Source organism: Megascapheus bottae, chromosome 10 (genome assembly GCF_031878675.1).
Source record: "Megascapheus bottae isolate mThoBot1 chromosome 10, mThoBot2.hap1, whole genome shotgun sequence".
Taxonomy (NCBI): domain Eukaryota; kingdom Metazoa; phylum Chordata; class Mammalia; order Rodentia; family Geomyidae; genus Megascapheus; species Megascapheus bottae.
The window spans coordinates 36,593,792-36,615,358 of record NC_143518.1 but is presented as its reverse complement, the minus strand read 5'-3'; the positions used below and the strand labels follow the sequence as shown (position 1 = coordinate 36,615,358).

General features: G+C 40.1%; 1 protein-coding gene across 1 annotated transcript; it reads left to right on the top strand.

Annotated features, from left to right (window-relative positions):
- Window positions 1-13,395: 13,395 nt before the first annotated feature.
- LOC150058076 (T-cell surface glycoprotein CD1c-like) lies at window positions 13,396-16,600 on the top strand. Its single transcript, XM_090341621.1, has 5 exons — window positions 13,396-13,474; window positions 14,133-14,411; window positions 14,642-14,920; window positions 15,534-15,624; window positions 16,363-16,600. The coding sequence occupies exons 1-5, from the start codon at window positions 13,396-13,398 to the stop codon at window positions 16,382-16,384; spliced, it is 750 nt and encodes a 249-aa protein (XP_090197747.1). The 3' UTR covers window positions 16,385-16,600.
- Window positions 16,601-21,567: the final 4,967 nt, after the last annotated feature.

Here is a 21,567-nt window from a genome sequence, read left to right as displayed (position 1 = left end):
TTGTACAACTCCTTAAATATAATAAATAATAAAATAAAAATCACCTTCAACTTTTTTTTTTTTGGTCAGTGGTGGGGCTTGAACTCAGGGCCTGGGTGCTGTCCTTGAGCTTCTTTTTTGGCTCATGACTAGAGCTCTACTACGTTGAGATGAAGTGCCACTTCCCATTTTCTAGTTCTAGAGGTTAATTGGAGATAAAAATCTCATAGACTTTCCTGCCCAGGCTGGCTTTGAACTGTGATCCTCGTATCTCAGACTCCTGAATAACTAGGATTACAGGTATGAGCCACCAGTGCCTGGCAGTTCCACTATCTCGAGAGTAGAATATATGCTTCTTTCTTTTTTAAGCTATATATCAATGGCAAAGTGTCTTGCCTGCATGTAATACCTTCTCAACAAAACTCAGTGTTGGATTTATGTGAAATAGGTAGTCTTTTAAAACTGTCTTCCTTAGAATTAACTCCAAATGGATCAAAGACCTGGAGGTAAAAGCTGACACACTGAAAACTCTACAGGAAGGAATAGGAGATACACTAGGCCTCCTTGGCACAGGTCGAAACTTTCTTAATAAGGACCAAGAATCACAACAAATCAGAGAAAGGCTGGATAAGTGGGACTGCATTAAACTGCAGAGCTTTTGTATGGCAAAGGACATAGCTAGTAAACTAATCAGGAAGCCTACACAGTGGGAGAAGATCTTCAACAACCAAACAATGGACAAAGGCCTCATATCTAAAATATATCAACAACTCAAAAAATTGAATCACTCCAAAACTAACCTCCAAAGTAACAACCATCCCATTAAAAAATGGGCCAAAGACTTAAAGAGAGTCTTCTCTGAAGAAGAAACAAAAATGGCCTATAGACACATGAAGAAATGCTCAACATCTCTGGTCATAAAAGAAATGCAAATCAAAACAATTCTAAGATTCCACCTCACTCCAGCTAGAATGGCCAGGATCAGGAAAACGAATGACAACAGATGCTGGAGGGGATGTGGCCAGGAGGGATCACTACTACACTGTTGGTGGGAGTGCAAACTCGTTCAACCACTATGGAAAGCAGTGTGGCAGTGCCTCAAAAGGCATTTACCCAACCACTCAGAAACAAGGACATACTAAACCCACTAGCACAACAATGTTCATTGCAGCACTATTCACCATAGCAAAGATATGGAACCAACCTAGATGTCCCTCAGTTGGTGAGTGGATCAACAAGTTGTGGTATTTGTACACAATGGAATTCTATTCTGCTGTCAGAAAGAATGACATCACCCCATTTGTTAGGAAATGGAAAGACTTAGAAAAAATCATATTAAGTGAAGTAAGCCAGACTCAAAGGAACTTAGGCTCAATGGTTTCCCTCATTCGTCATAATCAGTAGAAACCTTGGGCTCTACTAGCAGAGATTTGCAATAGAGCAAAATCTTGATACATAAGGACATATAATGTGAAGCTAATTGAAAGGACCTCCAGGATATCGAAACAAAAGCCATATAACGAATGATTGTTGTCCTTAATGTACTATGTTGTCTCTCATCTCCTTTGCTGTCCCTTGGTTATCTCATATTGGTATAGTATCTCACTTTGTTATCTGATATATTGAATTTATTTGTATTTGGATATTTGAAATTTGATAGGGAAGGGGGGAAAACCAAGACGGGTGCGGGGTGTGGGGGGGGGAGGGATACGGGTACCAAGACATGTGAAAGGGTATCAATGTATGTGAATTAATGCACCTTCTATCTGGCAAATATCATGTAACCCTTTTACTAATTACAATAAAAAAATAAATTAGACATCTGCATTGGTTGAAAAAAAAAAAAGAAAAAATCATGTTAAGTGAAGTAAGCCAGACTCAAAGGAACTTAGGCTCAATGGTTTCCCTCATTCGTCATAATCAGTAGAAACCTTGGGCTCTACTAGCAGAGATTTGCAATAGAGCAAAATCTTGATACATAAGGACATATAATGTGAAGCTAATTGAAAGGACCTCCAGGATATCGAAACAAAAGCCATATAACGAATGATTGTTGTCCTTAATGTACTATGTTGTCTCTCATCTCCTTTGCTGTCCCTTGGTTATCTCATATTGGTATAGTATCTCACTTTGTTATCTGATATATTGAATTTATTTGTATTTGGATATTTGAAATTTGATAGGGAAGGGGGGAAAACCAAGATGGGTGCGGGGTGTGGGGGGGGGAGGGAAACGGGTACCAAGACATGTGAAAGGGTATCAATGTATGTGAATTAATGCACCTTCTATCTGGCAAATATCATGTAACCCTTTTACTAATTACAATAAAAAAAATAAAATATAAAAAAAAAACAAAAAAAAAACTGTCTTCTTTCCTGACACCTGTATTTTAGTTGAGGCAGCTTTTGACACGCATTTAATTAAAAGGGCCAGAAAACTTCATATTTTACTAGTTCTATCATTTTTTTTCTCTTCTGGATCTCCAACAAGAAACCAGATTTTTGAGCTGGGCGCAGTGGTTCTCACCTGCAATCCTAGCTACTCAGGAGGCTGAAATCTGAGGATCAAGGTTCAAAGCCAGCCTGGGAAACTTATCTCCAATTAACCTTTAGAAAACGGGAAGTGGGGCTTGGCTCAAGGGTAGGGCGGTAGCCTTGAGCTGAAGAGCTCTGGGACAATATTCAGGCCAAGTTCAAGCCCCATGATCCACAAAAAAAGAAACAACAACAACAAAAAAGAAACCACATTTTGACTCTTACCACTTGTCTTATTCAAGTGTAGACAGGTATCAGAGAGAGCTTATTGTTCCAATGATTCAAAGTAAGAGCAAAGAGCAGGATTCAGGCTTTTGTGAGTCTGTATGTTTCAGGGATAAGTATCATGTTGAATGTTACATATGTGCCTTATCTCACAGTTCCTATATTGTATGCAAGTTTTGTTCTAGCAAAATCAACAGGAGATTCACAGGAGCATCAGAATGTGAGAGGTACTAATTTAGGTGGCATCAGAGATGTGGTTCCTTTGTGCCACTGCAGAGGAAAAGATCAGCAAAAGAGCAAGATAGAGCTCTGTAGAATTGCTGTAGGGGCAAATTAATTTGCATGTGGTCCATTCTCTCATTTCATGGCAGTTATTCTCTACAGACCTGCTCTAAACACTGAATTAGTGGGCATCCACCAATATTCCTAAGGGAAAGAAAGAGTTAAATTGCTACAAGCTTCTATTTATGACATTTTTTATTAGTGTATATTAATTGTATGAAGGTTTTTCATCATAGTATTTTGCACATGTGTATGTATTATTCACAACGTTTTTGGTAACTGGTGGATATATAACTTAATTTTATGTGTGCTTGTACAAAACTGCCTCATTCAATATATTTTCTTATGAAAATTTACCATCTGCAGTATTTGTTTATACTACAATATTATATGAGCAATGCCTTCCCTAAATGTACAGCATTGTTGGCTCACTAATTCTGAACTCACAGGAACATTGTAACTCTAACAAATCTTATCCAGTGCATATGGGTTCTCCCCCACCATCTTCATGAGTTTAAGAACACGGGATGACACTTCCATGGTATGTTATTGTGTCATTTCAATAGGTGGCATCTGTAGCAATGAGCACAGATGTTGGAAAACATGGCACGGAATACATCAAGGATGGCTGTGGAGTAAAATAAGAGGGCAGGGCATAGCCTTTTTTAACCTTCATTGAGAAAGAGTCCTTCAAGTTTCATATATTCTTCATGTACCCAGAGATAATTGTAAAATGCTGTGGGTATTAACTGTGGGATGACAAAGAAATTAACCAGTAAACAAATGAGCCAATACAGAGCTGGCTCCTAATAGAGAACTTCCAGGGACACCCACCCCCGCACCCCCCGCCCCGTGATACTGTTAGTCTAGATACTCACCATGACCGTCCTTTTTCTCTCCACAAAAGATATAGACGTGGATATCTTGGATTAAGTATGATTGATTCCAACCCACCGTCATTCCCTCTAGCCCACCAATGGGCTTCACATGTGCACAACATCTGTGTGTTTTTTGGGTTAGTTCACTCTACCCTGGTCTAATCTGTAGTGATTAGCTTGAGACACTCACTAGAACCTGTCTATCACAATGTAACAATGCCAAAGGTCATCTCTTCTGTAAGATACTGACCGCACTCACTCAGAGCAAAGAGTGATGATCCGCATCACTGATGAGCCTAAGGTGGGTGGGCTTATTTGAAACTTGACCTCTAAGCTATAATGTGGGGATTTGGTCCTGGATATTATAATGTTGGTTTAAAAAATATTGTAAAGGTGAGGTACAGAGGGGTTACAGTTACGTGAGTCAGGTAGTGAGTACATTTCCTCTTGAACAGTAGCACTCCTCCCTCATTCTTTCCCAGTTTTTCTCTTCCTGACTTCTCTCCCCGGCAAAGCTGTAGCGTGCATTTACAATAATGAGTATCATTGCTGAATTGGTTCACTTTTTCTCCATTGCTTCCGTTTCCCCTTCCCCTCCTCAAATTAGATAGATAAACTTATACACAAGACAAAGGGAACAGAAATTAAAATAACAAACAAACTGTGATGGAAGGGAATAAACAAAAGAAAAAAGGAATAGAAGAGAAGAACTGTAAACAGTATAATTTAAAAAAACCACATTACTAAAAAATTGAATCACTCCCAAACTAATCTCCAAAGTAACAACCCTCCCATTAAAAAATGGGCCAAAGACTTAAAGAGAGTCTTCTCTGAAGAAGAAACAAAAATGGCCTATAGACACATGAAGAAATGCTCAACATCTCTGGTCATAAAAGAAATGCAAATCAAAACAACTCTAAGATTCCACCTCACTCCAGTTAGAATGGCCAGGATCAGGAAAACGAATAATAACAGATGCTGGAGGGGATGTGGCCAGGAGGGATCACTACTACACTGTTGGTGGGAGTGCAAATTCGTTCAACCACTATGGAAAGCAGTGTGGCAGTTCCTCAAAAGGCTAAACATAGAACTCCCCTATGACCCAGCAATTCCACTACTTGGCATTTACCCAACCATCCAGAAACTAGGGCATACTAAATCCACTAGCACAACAATGTTCATTGCAGCACTATTCACCATAGCAAAGATTTGGAACCAACCTAGATGTCCCTCAGTTGATGAGTGGATCAACAAGTTGTGGTATTTGTACACCATGGAATTCTATTCTGCTGTCAGAAAGAATGACATCGCCCCATTTGTTAGGAAATGGAAAGACTTAGAAAAGATCATATTAAGTAAAGTAAGCCAGACTCAAAGGAACTTAGGCTCAATGGTTTCCCTCATTCGTCATAATCAGTAGAAACCTTGGGCTCTACTAGCAGAGATCTGCAATAGAGCAAAATCTTGATACATAAGGCCATATAGTATGAAGCTAATTGAAAGGACCTCCAGGATATCGAAACAAAAGCCATATAACGAATGATTGTTGTCCTTAATGTACTATGTTGTCTCTCATCTCCTTTGCTGTCCCTTGTTTATCTCATATTGTTATAGTATCTCACTTTGTTATCTGATATATTGAATTTATTTGTATTTGGTTATTTGAAATTTGATAGGGAAGGGGGGAAAACCAAGACGGGTGGGGGTTGGGGGGGAGGGTAATGGGTACCAAGACATGTGAAAGGGTATCAATGTATGTGAATTAATGCACCTTCTATCTGGCAAATATCATGTAACCCTTTTACTAATTACAATAAAAAACGCAAAAAAACCCACATTACTATCATTTTTTGGAGTTTGTTACATAAGCATCATTTTATATGCAATCCTCTGCTAAGAATAACCTCCCTTGTTCTCACTGTGTGAATTAGACGACTGTTTAATTAATTATGTCCAGGTGAAATTGTTTGTCTTTTTTTTCTATCTATTGGATAATTTTGGTTTTAAAACTTGAAAAACTTGCCAGGCGTGGTGGCTCACACCTGTAATCCTAGCTACTCAGGAGACTGAGATCTGAGGATAGTGGTTCAAAGCCAGCCCAGGCACTAAAGAACGTGAGACTCTTTTTTTTTTTTTGGCCAGTCCTGGGCTTGAGCTCAGGGTTTGAGCACTGTCCTTGGACTTTCTCAAGGCTAGCACTCTACCACTTGAGCCTCAGCACCACTTCCAGCTTTTTGCTATGTATGTGGGGTACCGAGGAATCGAACCAGGGTCTTCGTGCATGCTAGGCAAGCACTCTACCACTAGGCCAAACTCCCAGCCCCCAGAACGTGAGACTCTTATCTCCAATTAACCACTAGAAAATCTGAAGTGGCACAATGGCTCAAGGGGTAGTGTGGTAGCCTTGAGCTGAAGAACTCAGGGACAATGCAAAGGCCACAACCAACAAAACAAAACAAAACAACTTGAAAAAGTTGCCCTAGAGAAGACATCATGAAGGCAAGGAGGCAGACACAATGTACTCACAAAATAGTCCAGCTTAAACTGTACCCAAAGTCTACACGGCTGTTGGACTTTTCCATCATGGGAGCCAATGCACTTCCTTCAGGGTTTCCTCACACCAGCTTGGGCTTCCTCTTGCTGTTGACCTACAGCAGCATCCTATCTGATGTTCATGCACCTCAGTGGACTCAGCTGTGAGAACACTGCAACCACACAGTGCACACTGAACAAAATCAGTAAGAGGCCATTGGAGAAATGTTTGATGTTTGAAATGATAATATACATAATGTATTTATATATATACAGAATATATTGTATTCTAATATATAATTATATAACTCATATACAGCACATAACTATATATGTACTATATATGTACAATACAATATATAACATACAATATAGACATACATGTATTATATATAATTCCAAATTATGAAGAAAAAACAAAAGCCATAAAATGAACCAATTCTATGATAGCCATACACAGGATATTCCAAAGTGTTTATGAGGTCATAAATTATACCTAATGTTCTAGGCTGAGAAATTCAAGTTAGGAAATGTGTCATTTCACATAACCATACCAGTAAAATCAGAGCTAGGGGTATTTGTAGGGAGTGAAATGTTGGGAATCCTTATGCATTGGTGGTGGGAAAGTAATCTAGAGATGTTGTACTTATTTATATACATGCTGACCATATAAACTCATTCTTTTTTTTTTGCCAGTCCTAGGCTTAAGCTCAGGGCCTGAGCACTGTCCTTGGACTTTCTCAAGGTTAGAGCCCTACCACTTGAGCCTCAGCACCACTTCCAGCTTTTTTTTCTATGTATGTGGTACCGAGGAATTGAACCCAGGTCTTTGTGCATGCTAGGGAAGCACGCTACCACTAGGCCAAACTCCCGGCCTATATAAACTCATTCTTGAACACAGAATGATTCCAATGATTACACAGCTTCACAAGAAGATCTATCTACCTATCTATCTCTGCCTATCATAACACATTTGTAAAACTGAGATTTGAAAATATACTAGAGTTCACCTCTCTGAACACATAGTGGTAGATACTCCCAGTAGGATTGTAGACAGTAGGTAGAAACAGATTAGACACAGATAGATACCAGGCAGGCTTAGGGAAAGTGCTAAATGGAATGCACTGTATGAAGAACAGTACACTGTCTTTTGTTGCAGCCAAAGTTTCATACATGTACAACTCTACATTTTAGAACATGCAGAAACAGACATGGGCACAATAATGTATGATGAAGTGAACAAAATTAGGATTGAAAATTAATCAAATAGTTTAATCTGTTAAATAAGAGAAGACTGATTAGGCTAAGTGACACTTATGAACCATAAATAGAGGAGAAGGAATGTGCCCTGGAGATTTCAAAGCAACATGTTATACACAATTGAAAACTAATCATCCTTCAGGGATTACTGAGTTAGAATAATGTCTTGTACCAGGAGTACTTTCTAACAGAAATATTATTAAAATAAACATATCATATGAAGTACTTAGATTTTTAAGATACTGAAAGATACAAACATCTCCAACATCAAAATCTGGTTGGAAATATTAAGGTTTCATAGTGAGTATTGAAGGCTATAAAAAGGGATAAAATGTGAAATTTTACCATGAGGTGGCAGTAGAGATTAAAACAAAGTTTCTGCATCCTTGTTATTACTTAAAAAATTGAAGTCTGAGGTCCCACAATCATTGAGAAACTTACAAGCCCATATTTCAATTCACAGTGACTAGTGTCTTGGCTCTAAAAATAATTTAAAATTACTTTAAAAACATACACTCAATTTTAAAGATATATGAATACTAATACTAGAATACATCCAAGGAGACGAGACCAGTAAAAGTAATATAGATGGGGTGAATTTGAGCCAATGGATGTCATACTAATTATTTGTATGCAGGCGTGTGTGTGTGTGTGTGTGTGTGTGTGTGTGTGTGTGTGTGTGTGTACATGTGTGTGCAGGTAGTGAGGCTTGAATTCAGGGCCTCACATACTCGATTGGATTTTTCCACTCTAGGCTAGAGTTCTACCACTTTGAGCCACACTTGTCTGACTCCCTGGGAGGTTGATGTACTCGCTTCTTCTCCCCCTGGCTCCTGGTGGAGAAGGCACTTTAAAACCATCCTCCATTAGTAGCACATGGGCTTTCCATTGTGATCATTGCATAGGACGCACCCAGTGTTCTTGGAACAGTAGGGAAAGGAGCTTTGATGGAAGGAACTCTGGCAACCAACTCCAAATATGGGGTGGGTGACCTTTGGAATGAGAACTAAAGATGGTAAAGACTGAAGCAAAACAAACAAAAAAACTCCCTCAAAGGAAAAGAGGAACCCTGGATCCAAGTTCCCAAATGCCTTTGAAGGTCACAACAACTCTGACCTTGCCTACTTCCAGTCTTTTTATGTTATGTTATTTTATTTTGCCAGTTCCGGGGCTTGAACTCAGGGTCTGAGCACGGCCTTGGGCTTTCTCAAGGCTACAGTTCTACCACCTGAGCCACAGCACCACTTTCAGCTTTTTCTATGAATGTGGTACAAAGGAATTGAACCCAGGTCTTCGTGCATGCTAGGCAAACACTCTACCACTAGGCCAAATTCTTGGCTCCTTCCAGGACCATAGATTTTAATGTTTAGCTTCAATTATCTATTCCTTGCATCCCAATTTAGCCCTAACAAACCCACAACATCAGTCAAATATTACTATATATATTATTAGGATTATAACATTGAATAGAATAAAATATTATACAGACTATTATAAGGGCAAGTATCTCAAAATGGTTGAAAAAACCCAAGCATTCTACATTTTCTTATCTGCGGGCTTGACTTTTTAAAATGTGCTTAAAAAGCATACATAGATATCTATCTCAAAGAAGATCTTAAACATGTCATTAAAGGAGTGACATTAATCAAGATGTATTGTACTCATAAACTGATATGTTGAGTTGTAACCTCTCTAAGTACAACTACTTAAAGATAATAAAAATGAACAGATATTTAGTTTCAATGAAATATTAAGCTGTACGGAAGATACAAATAAGTGTAAGTTTGAAATCATTATTGAATACATGATGAAAGTGCTAGTCTGATACCATTGTGTTTCTCAGAATTCAATTTGGGGTTTCTGCGATACTATTTTAGAAAATTTCAAAATAGAATGACTACTCCCTTGTTCAGAGGGGCTTATTCCACTGCCCAGGTAGGTGTGTCTGAAATTTCAGATACCATTAAACCTTATATATGAAATCTCTTCCTATTTTTGCATATCTATCTTAACATTTAATTCATAAATTTGGCACAGGAAGAAGTCAACAGCAATATCTACTAAAACAATAAAACAGTTATACCAATAAACTGTAGTCAAAGTTACATGAATGTGGCCTCTGTCTCAGTACCTTACTGTCCAGTTGCTTTACAATGAGGCATCACTCATGTTAGTGGGCAAATGGTCCTGGCAAGAGCTCTCCTGGCACCTAGCTGGGACCTATCCATTGCGGGTAGATGTGGGAGGAGAGAAGACTGAGGCTAGAGACAGAGACTGCTGCTAGAAAGGAAGGAAGGAACTTGAAGCCGAGCTGAAGGGGAAATGAAAGATCTTGAAAGAGGTTTGTGGATGGGGGAGAGTAGGGGACTTCTGAGGTAGAGAAGTGGGCATAGGATGGTCTCTGCTTCTGGGGAAGGATATGAGAATGGGATGAGGGCATGACCTTTGAGTCCTGTGGAGAGGCTCTCTCTCTCCCTTACCCCACTCTCTCTGTCTAGTGTGTGTGTGTGTGTGTGTGTGTGTGTGTGTGTGTGTGTGTGTGTGTGTGTGTGTGTAAAAGGCATCTCCCAGGATGTGCTTTGGGGGAATGTCTGATGACAGGTCTATGAGGGTGCTGGTGACTTGAGTACCTACAAGAATGAGGTAGAAGTAGAAGCTTGTTTGGGGAAGCTGGTGGTCGAGAGAGAGCTCTGGGTATCCAGGGTGCCCACAGTCCTCTGTGATTTCTGCTTTCTTTCTTTCTTTTTTGCCAGTCCTGGGGCTTGAACTCAGGGCCTGGGCACTGTCCCTGGGCTTTCTCAAGGCTAGCATTCTACCACTTGAGCCACAGCACCACTTCTTGCTTTTTCTATGTATGTGGTATCAAGGAATCCAACCTGGGTCTTAGTGCATACTAGGCAAGCACTCTACCACTAAGCCAAACTCCAGGCCCCAGATTTCTGCATTCTTATCAGAGGAAATCTCTTCCTTGTCAGATTATTCTTTGAGGATGTCTGGAAGGTTATACCATAACGTTCTTCTCTTCCATTCAGTTTCATCTAAATTTGAGATTCCTGGAATCTGAAGACTCTGGAAATTTTCCTTCTTACACTGCAGCCTCCCTTCCTTTGAGGAATTGGCATGCAAGAGGCTTTGGGTATAAAACTGGCAGTTTAGGAGTTTAGATTGTTTTCAGGAAGTCTATTGAAGTATCTTACATGTAAAGGTGATTTGATCAAATCATTTTTTGCTTCTTACCTAGTAACTCTGAAGCAGTGGAACAGATAGAGGAGGTTTGCAGTGATGGTTAAGGGTCAACCAGGTCACACAGTTTCAAGGCGAATGGAGTGTCAGCCAATCTGGAGAGGAGCAGGTAGATCCTAAAGAGAGAGAAATTACATGATGACTGTGGGAGTCAAGAAGAGGGAGTTTCCACCGGAAGCAATTTTCCAAGTTTCTGTTTTCCTGATTTTATGTGTCTTTCATGGCAGGGCGGAGGGCATGACCTATTATGCTAATTTCTTTGAGGAAGAATTTTTCCTAAAAGATATTTACTTCTTACATTGGTTCTTGGTTTCTCCTATGAGCTTAGAGTAAATTATCTTCTTGGTAAATCTTGGGAAGAAATTCGGCATTTGTATTTTGGCATCATTTCTTTATACTTTGCCTCTGGACCAGGCTGTCTTTTTTGGATGATATACATTTAGTGCTGGTTCTGGGGTTTGAACTCAGGGCCTGCTATCTCTAAGGGTTTCGTTGCTTGAGTTTAGTGATCTACCACTTTGAGTGACAGCTCAACTTTTAGTGTGTTGGTGGTTAGTAGAACTTGAGTCTCATGCTCACTTGCTCATGCTGTGACCTTCAGATGTTAGCCTCCAAAGTGGCTAGGATTTGAGGCATGAGCCGTTGGCATCTGGCTGGACAATATATTTGGCAAGATCACAAAGCTAACTTAACTATGGAGAGTGATTCCCACTTCAGTGCTGCCTTTTGTCCTCTGTGATCACACAAGATGTTAACCCTCATGTGACCACGCATGCTACTCTCCTCTGATCTTAATCATGGGCTCATCAGGAAGTCAAAATATATACCTGAGCAGTCAGAATGTTGCTCAAGAAAATAGTTTCAAATGCCCCCCAGGTGTGTAGCTGGGGTTCCACACATGGAAATGCTAATCACCAGAGTACATTTTAGTTCTGAACATCCCTGTACAGTCAGAAGCACTATGAGAGATGAGATTATCCTCATCAATCTCCATAAACTTACACTCCTGGTATGATTACCAGATGATTAAATATATGGATTAGATGCAATTGAAGGACTTATTTATATTTTTATAGTCTTGTATAGTGAGAATGAGTGCAATCTTATCACTAAGGCAGTGGTGGGTGTCTAGAGCAGTCACAGGAGACATGAGACCATGATTTACAAAGGAACCAGGGAGTCTCAAGAAATGAGAAAAGAGAAAGAATGAAAAGGGCAGACATAAGCTTCAGGACAGCAGGAATGGGGAAGGAAGACTGGATTGATTAGAATAAGAGACATGGTTGAGTGTGCAGGCATAGTTATGTGTAGAAACTGGGCAACTATACAGCTTCCTCTTTTTAATTTTACAGCTAGATGAAATGACCTTTCAGTGTTACCTACCACTTGGAAGAGGAACAGCTGAGGAAGAGAGCTCTATGAAGTTAGAACTGAATGAAAAGCAGAGCGACTGGAAATTATTGAGGAGAGATTGACGAGTTCAGATGGAAGGGAAATGAGAGATTGAGTGGGAAAGTGAGATTGAGAAAGCATAAAGGTTTTTTTTTTTTGGTTTTGTTTTACTGCCTGTTGCTGTTGGAAGACATTGCCTGTTGGTGGGAGAAGGAAGTCAGAAGAGAGTTGAGGAAGGGTAACTTAGCCACTAGCAGACATCAAAGACCGGCTTTGTTTAGAGAAAGAGACACATCTGTGTAGGCTATGCTCTTTCTTCAGCTTCTACTGCTGGCTGTTCTCCTCCCAGGCAGTATCTGTGCAGAAGGTAAGGACATCTCTGTCAGTTCCTTGGTAGGGTGAATTGAAGTGGATTTTAGTGGGATTTCCAAGATACTTTGCTATGAATGCCAAGATGCTTATAATGTGTGCACCTCCATGCCCAAGTCCAGTACTTTTTTTTTTAAGTCAGCTGTGGGGCTTAAACTCAGGGCCTGAGCACTGTCCCTGAGTTCTGTTCCTTAAGGCTAGTGCTCTACCACTTTAAGCACCACTTCCAGTTTGTTTGAGTGGTTATTGGTTAAGGGAATCTCATCCCTGTACTGGCTTTGAACTACAATCTTGGGATTTCAGCCTTCTGCATAGCTAGGATTACAGGCAGGAGTTACTGGTGCCCTGCTCATTAATTGTTTTTGATGATGGTGCTAGAACACCAGGAGCTCCAAGTAAGGAAAATATTATTGATAAACAGGTTATTATGCTTCTTTCTCCAGTAACTGATTTGCTTTCTCTCTGTTTGACTTTTCTTTTCCCGTATGCTGCTTCACCTTCATCCATCCACAGTGATTCATGAACAAATCACATTTCGCCTCATCCAGATCTCATACTATGCCAACGAATCCTGGGCACAAACCCAGGGCTCTGCTTGGCTGGATGAATTGCAGACTCATGGCTGGAATAACGAATCAAGCACAATCATTTTCCTGTACCCCTGGTCCAAGGGAAACTTCAGCAATGAGGAGTTGACGAACATGGAGCTGCTTTTCCGTGTGTACCTCGTTGGGCTAGCACAGGAGATTCACACCTACGCCACACACTTCGGGTTTAAATGTAAGTTAAACCAATTGGGAGAGTTCTTCGAAGGTTCTCTTCTCCAGACCTTTCTATGGTATTTTTCATCACCCCATATCCCCATAAAAGTCTGCATGCATAAATGTCTTGACTATATCCTGAACAAACATTCCTAGGCCTTTGACATCTCAGCAGTCTTTTTTTCTGTATGTTGTCTTGCTGTTCTTCTGATCTTCATCTGTACTGTAAATTTGGAAATAGAGAATTGTCTTATCCTGTGCGAGATTCTCTTAAAATATAATCCCTTCTGCTATATTTTCAGTATCATTAGAAATGGGTATTCATTGTCTAGCAAGAGTGAGGATGATTCTATGTATCATGAGATTTGGGTTCCCATCTCTCCCAAGTGCCTTATTAACATCTAGTATACACAATGTCATTCTCATCTCTCATTTTGCCTGAACTTTTCTTCTGTGAACCTCCCATTAATTCAAAGGCTTTGTTCCTTATTTTCTTTCTTCCCATCTCCAGAAAATATTTGTTCTTCCTTGTTTCTGAATGTATGCATCTTTAGCTCATTCTCTAACCTATGTAAGACCCTTCTTTCCACTCTCCATTCCCAGACAAGTTCCTTAGATTCTATTCTTGCTTTCATATTTGCTTATTTGAACTCTTATCTCATTTGCCATTTCCCAAGATCCTCTAGATGTTCAAGTGACAGGTGGCTGTGAGCTGTCTTCTAGAGAGAACTTCAAAGGCTTCTTTCAGGCAGCTCTGGAAGGATTAGATTTCCTGAATTTCCAAAACACAACCTGGGTGCCATGTCCAGAAGGTGGGACTCAAGCCCAGAAGGTGTGTGATCTCCTCAATCAGTATGAAGGCATCAAGGAAACAGTGGAGAGCCTCATGAGCAAAACATGTCCCCGGTTTGTCTTGGGTCTCCTGGATGCTGGAAAGATGTATCTACAGAGACAAGGTCAGTTCAGCCCTTCCCTCTATGATGTTCTCTGCATGTCTTCCCCTTCTCATGCCCCTGGTTGAACTCAGCACACAGAAGAGGACAAGAGGGAGAGGGGTTGCTGGGTGAGAGGTCTTCAGTGGTGATAGGACGCTTCTGTGCATATTAGATGGATATCTGAGTATGGACACCGTGTTGTGTTAGGTTCATATGTGTCCTCATCTGCCTCCCTCTTGTGTTCTCTACAGTGAGGCCAGAGGCCTGGCTGTCAAGCTACTCTCTCCTTGGGTCTGGCAGACTAGTGTTGGTTTGCCATGTCTCTGGTTTCTACCCCATGCCCATTTGGGTGATGTGGATGAGAGGTGAGCAAGAGCAGGTGGACAGCAAACGCGGTGCCGTTCTTCCCAATGCTGATGGGACTTGGTATGTTCGTGTCCTGCTGGAGGTGGAGGCTGAGGACGCTGTTGGTCTGTCTTGTCGAGTGAAGCACGTCAGTCTAGGAGACCAGGACCTCATCCTCTACTGGGGTAAGGTTCGAGGTTGGGAGTGTGAGTGGGTTTTCCTTGAGAGTTAAGGTAGAGGCAAGGGAACGTTTGGTTATGTCAGATGCAGAAGAGGGATGCCAGGAAGAAATGCATGCAGGAATGGATGAATAATTCATGCACTGAAGGATTAGGGCACGAATAACATAGGATCCAAGGAATTTGGGGGAAAGTTATGAAAGCTTGAGGTGAGCTGGGTACTGGTGTGCTCACATCTGTAATTCTAGCTAAGTGGAAGGCTGAGGTGTGAGAATCGTGGTTTGAAGTTAGCAGGGACAGGGATGTTTGTGAGGGTCTGTCTTAGCTCTAATAAATCGCCATGCAAATCTGGCAGTGGATCAGTGTCTCAAGTGGTAGAGGGCCAGCATGGAGCAAAAGAAGGGCAGGGAAAGCACCCAGGCTCAGACAATTCCTCTGCTCTGTAAACGCTAGGGCCTGAACCAGCACATACACACAAAAAATTCCATAGGCACCTATAGCAATTGATTGATTTCTGTGGCTGATCCCAATACACATGTGAATTCAGGTAGTCAAGGGATGGAGAAGAATCATCAGGGATTTCATAGATGATTCGTATGGATGTCCTCAAAATCCACAGGCCACAGTGTTTCCATGACCTTGATCCTCTTGGCAGTGGTGGTCACCTTGATCCTTTTGGTAGTCCCGGTGTTATGGTTTAAGAAGCGTTGGTGAGTTCCTGTGTTTTCTTATGTTTTCAGTTTCTTTCTCTCTCTTTTTTGCCAGTCCTGGGTCTTGGATGTAGGGCCTGGGCACTGTCCCTGAGCTTCTTTTGCTCAAGGCTAGCACTCTACCACCACTTGAGACACAAAGCCTCGCTTTTTTCTGTTTATGTGGTAGTGAGCAATGGAACCCAGGGCTTCATGCACGCTAGGCAAGTGCTCTGCCACCACTAAGACTCACGCCCATAGCCAATGTCTTTCTTTCTTCTTTTTCACGAACAAAATAGTAATTGCATTTTCTAAACAACGTTATTGCATTTCCTTCTTAAGCATCACGATCATGAAGTTAACCAATGACAATAAAATTGGAAATGACCATCAGGTAACAAAAGAAGAGCATTAGAAATAGAGCCATACAATGGGTCAACTTAGGATAAGGACAGCTTCTAAGGTCAAAAATGAAGGAGGGGTCATGTTTTCAGTTTCTTATTCTGTACTTGTATATTCTCCATGTTGCTTAGCTTTTCTTGCCTGACAACACCTTATCTGCAGTCATCCCTTCCCGCTGTCCCAGGTTTCTTTTTTTGTTTTTAATTGTCAGAATAATATATAGGGGGTTACAGTTACATAATTCAGGCCGTATGTGTATTACTTCTCGTACACTGATGACCCTTCTCATGTTTTTGGCCCCATTTCCCTCCTCCCACCCTTTTGACCCAGGTTTCTCTCACTTGTGTCTTGTCACAGGTCCTATGGAGATATTCCATGAGAAGCCTCACCGAGCTTCCTGCAGTGTAATGGGAAGCCAGCAGTCCAGGATACAAGGACAACCCAGGAATGCCATCCTTCCTACCGTGCATTTCAATAGTTTCTCTTTTTGTCTGAGAATCACTCATTGGTATTGGCCAATTTGATTTCTGGATGCCTGTATGGAATGGCTCTTCCATTTCAATAGTGGACTAACGATAAAGCCCAGTTTTCATGTTTCTTTAGAGATCTCCCATGACCTCTTCAGGGGAAACCATAGACGTCTTCTACTATGGTTTGCTGCATGTGTCATTTCCTGCTTGCAGTGCAGTTACTTGAGCCCTTCTTTTCCTTTTTATTTTTAAGTTCCTGGGGTATAGAGCACATTGCAAAGTGCCTTTCTTGTATATAGTAGTTCTTAGTGAAAAATTAAACAGAACACTAAAAAAAGTACCATGTTCAACTTAGATTAACTCACACTGATAAAATTTTTCCTTATATTCCTTCCTAACACTGATATTTGAAACATTATGACTCTCTTTGTTTGAATGCTGAAATAACTGAGAAATTCAAGTATCTTTTAATTCCCTCTCCCTGAAGTCCAAGGATGGTGCTAAAAAAGAAGAAAGAGAAAGTAAATCTGACTTTATACAGATTGAGTATATTAGAGTTTTCCTTTGGTGTCAGTTTGGTAAATTGCATTTGCAAATATTTTGTACAAGTTATAAAACTTGCCTAATATATTAGCAATGACTTGTTTATAACATTAAAATAGTTTTTTATCCTAAGGATTTATGTGGTTACTCTGACATTTCCATGTACATCAAGAATTGGTGATGTTTATCTGATATCTTCCAATTCTCCCACTACCTTCCTACCTACTTGTCTTTCCTGTCACTTTTCTTAATCCCTACTGAGCCCTCTTCTACCTTTGCCTTATTTATTTACGTATTTACTCATTATTTGTACTTTCTATATATGAGGCATGCTATACTTGTTTTTCTGTGTCTGTGTTATTTTACTTAAGAAGAGTTCTCCAATTTTAATCATCTTGAGGTAAATAAGAGGATTTTATTCTTATTTACAGATGGATAATACCTTATTATACACATATACACATATTCAATTTTCTTTATTCATTCATCTTTTGGTTGACACCTAGGCGTTTAAAGATATTGACCTTATAGAATTGGGACTCAACTTCAGGCTTTCCTCCAAAATATTGGCAAAATCTCCATTCTTCCACAACTCTTTCATTCTTCATGTTTGCCAAACCAGCATCTCATACATGAGGTCAAGGCCTGTCATGGGCAAAGGCCATTTAAACAATTGTTGTATCAGCTTTGATATCCTTTTCCATCTGAATACAGGGAAACAAATCCCTTGGGAGTCTGTTGAATTGATTCTGCCTTAGAAAATGTTAAACATTTATACTTCTACATGTCTGCTGCAGAGGTGATAAGAGGGATGGCCTTGCATATTCTTGAGATGTCCTCAGGACATTTTTCTTCTATCTTCATATTTCTATCAGGACTTTTAGTGGCACTGATCACTACCAACTATACCACTCTTGGCTGCCCCTCACATACACTCCTTTTATTGGTCAGGCTATGACATTTAAAAAAAATCTTTCTTCTTTTCTTGTTTCTCTTCTTGATTTCCACAACAAATTTAACTAAAACCATCGATTATATTATAGTTTAGTCTGAATATTTTGTGGCTTTGAAAATTACTGTGTTAAACAAACTAGTTCATCATATTTGAGTTCAGCTTTCTTGCAAGTATCAGGGTGTGGAGAAAGTATAGATAAATACCTTGCCACTATGTAATCCAGTTCCCATATGAGCCCTCATTTCTATCTAAATTCTGTCAGCATGGCCTTTACTTGTCCATATTCCTACAGATACTCTGGCCTTCAAAAACTTACCATTAATTAGTTGTACAAAGAGTTTACAGCTCCATAAGTCAGGTTATGAGTATAAAACATCTCTGTCAATGTCACTGCTTTCATTCTCTCCTATAATTCCCTGATCATCCCTACATTCAAGTAATATACTTCAACTCCTACATAATGTACATTGAATATAATGACTTCATTTGCTTAACCTCCTCCTCCAATCCTGTAATCCCCTTTTACTTCCCTCCTCACAAACAGAGTTCCACTTCTCAGTATTCATTTTGTTAAACATTTTGGTCTTTGAGTCACTTCCCATTTTCAATATGCTTGATTTTCTGCACTTTGCCTATCATGACTCTTCTACTCTATTCCTTCCAAGTACTCTTCTGCATTTTTTCTGATTTTAAAAAATATATTTGTATTGTAATTAATAGAGCGGTTACAGTTATATTCGCCACATAGAAGGAGAATTACTTCACACCCCCTGACACCCCTTCTTATATTTTTGTCCCAATTTTCCTCCCACTACACCCCCCATTTTGTTTTCCCCCTTTCCTTTCCTATTTCAAATAAACAAATAAACATATATACAACATACCAGATTACAAGGCAAGATACTGTAGCAATATGAGAATAACCAAGGGACAACAAAAGAGATGAGAATAACAGTACATTAAGAACAACAATCACACATTATGTAGCTCTTGTTTCCATATCCTGGAGGTCCTTCATTTAGCCTCATCCTATATGGCCTTATGTATCTAGGCTTTGAGGTATTGTAATCCTGTGCTAGGAGAGTCCTAATAATTACAAATAAGGGAAACCATTGAGCCTATGTTCCTTTGGGTCTGGCTTATTTCTCTTAATATGATGTTTTCCAAGTCTTTCCATTTCCTTACAAATGGGGCAATGTCATTCTTTCTGATGACAGCATAGAATTCCTTTGTGGATAAATACCACATCTTCTTGATCCAATCATCTACTTAGGAGCATCTGAGTTGGTTCCATATCTTTGCTATGGTAAATAGTGCTGCAATGAACATCATTGTGCTAGTGGGTTTAGTATGTCCTTGTTTCTGGACAATTGGGTAAATTCCAAGGAATGGAATTGCTGGGTCATAGGGGAGCTCTGTTTAGTCTTTTGAGGAACTGCCATACTGCTTTCCATAGTGGTTGAACGAGTTTACACTCCACCAATTCTTCTACATTTTTAGACAGTTAGGTTACTTGCCCAACTGCCAGTGTGAATTTTTCTGTTTTCACTTTTACATTATTATAATGAAATAGCTCATAAGTTTATCTTAGAGAGAGTAAATGCTTATTTAGCTCATATTTCTGGAGTTTCAAATCGAGAGCTGGGAAGTTTCATTCTTTTGCACTTTTAGCAAGTGTGCCAGATGGTAAAGATAGGAGTGTGTCTCAGAGTAAACCACTGAAACACGAATGAGAAAGTAGAGAAAAAGAGGGAGGGAGATAGAAAGGGAGAGAGAGGGCGTGTGAGAGAGACCTGCAATACATCCTGTACACAGTAGTGAGTAAGGTCATTCCATTTGTGGGCTGATGCAAAGAAGACCATATGTATTGCATACTTGAGGCAAGTAATCCAGCAGCTCAGTAAGAAGCAAAAGCTTTAGCTGTTTTTTTGAGATCTCATGTGGGTTTGAATTGAGGAGAGGGAAAAAGAAGACTTCTCCTAGAATTTCTAAAATTTAGTCATTATACCTGAATGCTGCTGTAGCATGTATAACCATTCTTAGCTGTGGACCCATAGAGGAGTTGCCGTCTTCATTTGTTCGGCTTCATGCAGATTGGGAAGTCTTTCTCCATCTCCCACCTCTTGCCAATCTGGAAGCTGGTCCAGAGGGCTAGATCAATAGGTGGCTTGCATCTCCAGCATTCCATGTTCTGTTGTTCAGAGCTCAACCTCACCCAATCAGAAGACAGTAGGAGAATTGTATTTTCTCTCATAATGCAGTCTCAGGGTATAAAAGAAGTGACAATTGTCTGGCTTTCTGTGTTCTTTCTATTGATTTCTCAAACTCCAAAGTGAGATTTCTGTCAGTGAAGACAAAGCCTTATAGACTGGTGATGGATTTGGAGAGGGTTTCCATGGTGTCTCAATGTGAACAACACTGGTAGTTCCTGGACACTGTGGCATAGCAGGAAAAGCTCATTGAGAGGCCATCTGGCCTCACTGTTAACACAGACAAATGTGAGTGTCAGAGGGGCATATGTTGCCCATTGGATATATGCAGTAAATAAAAGCATACACAAATGAAAGTTAAGACAGGTGCCAGTGGCTCACGCCGGTAATCCTAGCTACTCAGGAAGCTGAGACCTGATTTTGTAGCTCAAAGCCAACCCACCAACAAAAGTCCATGAGAATCTTATCTCCAATTAACCACCAGCAAACTGGAAGTGTTGCTATGGCTCAAGGGTAGATTGTTAGCATTGAGCTGAGCAGTACAGGGACAGCTATCATGTCCAGAGTTCAAGCACCACAGCAAGTAAAAAAAAATGAATACATTTTCTATTTAAAAAAATAAAGAATTGCTCCTTCACCTTTGTGCATGTTAATTTAGGGACAGTACAACAGTAAATGTATTGTCTGGCTCTAAAAATGTTATATTGTGCTGAGACGAAATGTTAACAGTAACAGAATTACTCACTAACCACACAGTAGATCTCATAATTTATCTATGTAAATTCAATTATAGACGAACGTTGCCTTTTTAGGATCATGTATATTTGGTGCTGGTTCTGAAGTTTCAACTTAGGGCCTGCTATCTCTTAGCTTTTCATTGCTCAAGAACAGTGCTCTACCACCTGAGCCACAATGCCACTCTCAGTGTTTTGTTGTTAATGGGAGAGAAGAGCCCCAGACTCGCTTGCTCAGGCTGGCTTTGAACTTCGATCCTCAGTTGTCAGCCTCTTAAGTGGCTAGGTTTGCAGGCTTGAGCCACTGTGTCCTTGCTGGAAACTGTATTTTCATTAACTTGAACATAGGTAATGGTTTTCACTTTGATGTTACCTTTTGTCCTCTGTGATCACACAAGCATAGGGCACCAGTAGGATGTTAATCACGGGCTCAAAATATATTCCTGGGCAGCCAGAATGTTGCTCAAGAGAATATTTTCAAAAGCCCCCCAGGTGTGTAGCTGGGATTCCACACATGGAAATGCTAATCCCCAGAGTTCATTTTAGTCCTGAACATCCCTCTACATTTGGAAACACTGTGATAGATGAGATTATCTCCATAAGCTCACATGCCGGGCAAGATACTTGGGTATTGATAGGTAATTTGATGA

Bases quoted from the DNA above. Each gene is read 5' to 3' on its own strand.
- LOC150058076 (XM_090341621.1), top strand. From the start codon at position 13,396: ATGGAGCTGCTTTTCCGTGTGTACCTCGTTGGGCTAGCACAGGAGATT. The intron at 13,475-14,132 runs GTAAGTTAAACC...CCATTTCCCAAG, and splicing joins CACACACTTCGGGTTTAAAT to ATCCTCTAGATGTTCAAGTG. The intron at 15,625-16,362 runs GTGAGTTCCTGT...GTCTTGTCACAG, and splicing joins TTATGGTTTAAGAAGCGTTG to GTCCTATGGAGATATTCCAT.